Raw genomic sequence first — 5,100 nt, 5'->3', positions numbered from 1 at the left:
TTATTCGTTTCTTGAAAATCGAAAGGGTGTGACTTTCGAACTGCCTCGCAATGATTATCAACAGAATTTCCTTTCTCCATCTCGTTAAATTCACTCTCAATATTCAAAGACGTTTTTATTTTTCTAGGAGGACGTGGTGGAATGTTCATTTCTTCATATATCTCTATTTTATTTGAATTTTCTTTAATAGCAGAGAAGTTAGCGTTTATTTCTTCTACACTTTCTACAGAGATATCTTCCTCTCCAGTTGGAGGACTTGAATTAACATAATGGGTTTTAAGATTCTTTTCGTTGACGTTTGGTTCATGTGCTTGACTTTCCATGATTTCAATCGTCTTATGTAGCACGTTATTCCTGTTTTCATCTTCATTGAAATAAGAATAACTCTCATTGCTGTGACCATTTCGGTGTTCAGCTGGTACCATATCGTGTTCATCTAGTGGTAACACTGATGAGGAATTCACCATGTTATAAATATGTGGCTCACACGAGTAGTCTAAGCAGGATGGTTCACTGTTCTTGTTATCGAGTACAGGTTTAGTTGGAAATAAGTCGTCCTCATCCGCTCTGTCTGAGAGAAAAAAGTCTTGAAAGGATTCGGGTGGTTCAATGGTAAACTCATCCGACTGTACTATTTCAGAACTGTCTAAAATTTCAGGGTCATCAGAAACATCAAGTGGCTGAAAATCTCCTTCGTCATCATCCAACTCCCGCTCCAGCTGTTCAAAAGGACTAAGAACCTGCTCCAAATCGAATGGTTTGGACGGCTTTTCTTGGCTGCTGGAGTGTTCCGAAAAGCTCGAATTGGCAGTACTAGTTCTAGAAAATCGTTCGATTACTGTTGACACTGAACTCCCAGTGTCATCAGACTCTGACTCTCTGATCTGTATGTCCTCTCCGGAAAAAAGGTCGGTATAAACATTTGCTTCCGATGGTCGCTCGTCCTCCTCCTCCTGGTGTTCGGGATCTTCTAGACGGGCGAGGCGTCGTTGCATAAGTTCTTCCCACCCGGGAAGCTTCATGCTAAGTGCTCCACCTCTAAAGGGAGGTTTCTCTGGCAGGAGGTCCGTCTCCTGGGGAGTGTGGGGTGGTTTTGGTAGGCGAGGAGGAAGTGGTGGAGGTTGGGACGGTCTTTTACGGGGCCGCTCAGGAAGTAAACGGCTTTTTTCAATAGAAGCAATCCTTTCACTAACACTTAATCCTAGTTCTTCCTGCTGTACAAAGATGACGCTGTTTGACGAGGAAGGAGATTTCCGTGGAGGTACAGGAGGGGGTGGACCCTTCTTTTTTCGCGGTAATGGTGGTTTATCTTCGGTTTGTATCGCTTCTTTAATTTTATCCAATAATCGGTTTTGACCATTCATGATATTTTCTCCGTTCTGGATGGTAGAATTTGGGGTTTGATGTTTGACCAACATTTTGATACACACAGGAGCGTCCCTTAACAACGTAACGCAATCCAAACGCGTCATTTCACATACACTACGGTTGTCAATTTTTAAAATTTCATCTCCTTCCTGTAAAGGTCTGAGAAAACACTGCGCTCGTGCAGCTGGGCTATCCGGATTTATCGACTGAATGAAGACTCTTGAAACGCTATCAGTAACGTTAACACCCCCCTCGAACTTGAGAGCCATTCCCAGTCTCTCCCCAGGCAAACGATAAATAATAACCTCTTCTATCATTTTATCTTCAGCAGAACTCTTTTCGGCATTGTTGTAGTTATTTACTTCTAACACCGTTACAAAACCTCCTTTTGAGGGGACCACTTCTTGTTTGTGATCTTCATCCTCTTCTTCCTCCCCTTCTGGTACAGGGGGGAGTCGGTCTTCAACTTTAAGGACGGTGACGAACTCAGCGTTATCTGTGGATTTCAAAAGGTTTGGCAAAGGGCCAAAGTTCTCCTTTTCATTTGGTGAAAAATTCTCTTTAAAATCTTCAACGTTGGAAGTTTTAATGTGAAAAGTCCCATTTTGGGTTAGACGTGTTTTTTTGGTTTGGTTCGAATCCTTTGGGCTTGTTTCGACGTCGTTGTAAACGTCAACAACAAAAATTCGTTTCGAAACACCATACATCATGACTTTTACCAAATATTTCCTTTCAAAAACGAGAACATTTTGTTACGTCTCCGTTTGTTAATTAACTTTCCGTAACTTCGTTCCGACGAAACTTAAGCGACACAAGTTCTTTCTTAACAAAACTGGTTTATTATTTCCGAATATAACTTTATAAATACACTCAACTTCAACAATCGCGCTAAACAAACGCTGTAACGTCTCTCGTGCTCTCTAACTGCAGTTCAATTACTCACTATCTACCCAGACATTACATTCCCCTCTTTTATATACCAGCCTACCCTATATCTAGTAAGAACTAGAACATTCACCAAAGTACATGATAGTTCTAGAAACGTTGCGTCACAGTTTCCATCTTTTTTTTTTTTTCCGTCCCACTCTCTGACACAAATTTGTTACATATCTGCTTGTTTGATAATTTCCTGCAGAAATTCTTTCAGAGGAACTTCAGGGATATAAGTCCTTTTTTGATTAAATCAGTTTATTCATCCTCGATACAAACTTTTAGTATACAGTAATTCCACAGTTAATACGTTTCCCGTCACTTTAAACTTAACAACTTTTATAATACACGCTATAAATCACAGTGATTCACACACATTACTAACCGTCACTACTGTTCGCTCCTTTAATTATTTATATCTCGCTGGCTTCTCTGTCAGGCTTATATATTAACAAAGAAGCTTCGACAAAATTCGAGAAGTTCCCTGATAATTCGAGAAGTTCATTCACGCATGCGCTACCATCGCCAGCAGCCTCAAGTGACTTCCGCTGTCGTAACAGTACATTTTCCAGTTGGCCATATGTCGATATATTTTTATGCATGGCGTGATTTCTCAGATATTAAGACTGAAATGTCACAGTAATTTCAAGATAAATGAAATATAAGTTTTAGAGTGAAGTTGGTTGGTTTTGATTATGTGACACACTTCGAGTTGGCAGCAAACCGGTCTCTTGTAGCAAAAAGGTTGAGAAACGCTGGGCTTGTTAAGATCATTTACCAGCAACTCTTGAGCTACTTCTTAACAACGAAACATGGGATTGTCCGTGACTTTATAACACCACCATGACTGAAAGAGTGAGAATTTTTGGTGAGGTGAATCGATAAAGTTATTAGTGAATCGGTAACTTTGTATAGAACAACATATAGGTATTTTATTCATTAAAACTATACATAGGTACTTCGTTCATTATAAAACTATATATATAGATACTTCATTCATTATAAAACTATATATAGGTACTTCATTCATTATCTAATTATATATAGGTACTTCATTCATTATAAAATTATATATATAGCTACTTCATTCATTATCTAACTATATATAGGTACTTCGTTCATTATAAAACTATATATAGCTACTTCATTCATTATCTAACTATATATAGGTACTTCATTTATTATAAAACTATATATAGCTACTTCATTCATTATCAAATTATATATAGGTACTTCATTTATTATAAAACTACATGTGGGTACTTCATTCATTATCAAATTATATATGTAGGTACTTATTCATTATCGAACTATATATAGGTAATTCATTCATTATAGAACTATATATAGGTACTTCATTCATTATAAAACTATATATAGTTACTTCATTCATTATAAAGCTATATATATATAGGTAGTTCATTCATTATAAAACTATTTTTACGTCTCGGTTCGTTAGTTAATTTTCCGTAAATTAATTCCGACGAAACTTTAGCGACACAATTCCTTTCTTAAATAAAACTGGTTTATTCTTTCTGAATACAACTTTACCGATACACTTAATTTCAACAGTCGCTCTATAACAACGCTATAATTCTCAAGGTACGTCTCACGTGCTCATGCTCGACAATACTCAGTTCAATTACACATTCTCTGACTGCAGTTCAATTACTCATTACCCTGTTGTTCCGTCACGTTGTGAACGTCTTATATATACAAGACTAACACATATCTAGTAAATGCTAGGGCATTCTTGAAGGAACAGGATATTTCTAGAAATAGATGGCGTGATACTAGTCACGTGTCCTCGCTTACGCAACACTATATATAGGTAGTTCGTTCATCATAGAACTGTATATAGGTAGTTCATTCATTATAGAACTATATATAGGTACTTCATTCATCATAGAACAATATATAGGTACTTCATCTACATTTTATGCTGTTTCAATCATTCAACCTGCGACAGCCTGAACACTAATATTTATAAGCTATATACGAGTAAGTACATAATGAAACCATTTTAACTATTAACTTCATTAAAGCTTAAAAGTTAATAATAAAAATGTGTAAACTAAACATTCTTTTCAGTTTGAGCTGACATAGTTTGGTTTGTTATGAATTTCGCGCAAAGCTACACGAGGCCTATCAGCGCTAGACGACTAACAAATGTTGAATTAAATATAATACTGATGTCAATAGAATGGCATTGCACACTGTGAAACTGAGTCTCCACACATCTGAAGAACCGCCAACAGTTTGACTGAAAGAACAATAATAAGCGAATAAATGAGAAACTTGTGGTGAAGTAAAGGCTTGTAAGCTGAGACCTCTGACGTCATGCAAAAGAAAACTAATGTATGTGACCGACGATATCATCTTAGATAAAGGGTGAATAATAAAGAATTGTTTGTTTGTTTTTTTAACTTCGCGAAAAGCTACACGAAGGCTATCTGCGCTAACCGTCCCTAATTTAGCAGTGTAAGACTAGTGTAACAGCTAATCATCAACACCCACCGCCAGCTGTTGGGCTCCTCTTTCACCAATGAATAGTGGGATTGACCGACATAATATGTTTGGTGGGACGGGGATTCGAACCCGCGATTCTCAGATTGCGAGTCGAGCACCCTACCCACTTGGCCTTTAGAAAACAGAAAGTATTGTTGCGTCATCGAGTCACATGACTACGAGAGGTGGCAAACCAAACTACAGCTTAGCAGATTTGATGACAGCAATACAAGAACAGCAAAAGAAACAAGAAGAACGAGAAAAGAATCAAGAAGAGAGATTACAGCAGTTGTT

The 5,100-nt window shown here is 37.5% G+C and overlaps 1 protein-coding gene across 1 annotated transcript in view; it reads right to left on the bottom strand.

Moving 5' to 3' along the window:
- Positions 1-2,075, bottom strand: part of LOC106458665 — a 7,210-nt gene extending 5,135 nt beyond the window's left edge. The window contains exon 1 of the mRNA XM_013918195.1: positions 34-2,075. Within this exon, the coding sequence (XP_013773649.1) occupies positions 34-2,075 (2,042 nt within the window). The remainder of the gene's footprint in view (positions 1-33) is intronic.
- Between the last annotated feature and the right edge of the window lie 3,025 nt (positions 2,076-5,100).

The sequence above is a fragment of the Limulus polyphemus genome, unplaced genomic scaffold (assembly GCF_000517525.1).
Source record: "Limulus polyphemus unplaced genomic scaffold, Limulus_polyphemus-2.1.2 Scaffold499, whole genome shotgun sequence".
Classification (NCBI taxonomy): Eukaryota; Metazoa; Arthropoda; class Merostomata; order Xiphosura; family Limulidae; genus Limulus; species Limulus polyphemus.
Note: the sequence above shows the minus strand (reverse complement) of the source record. Positions and strands in the feature narration are given on the sequence as shown.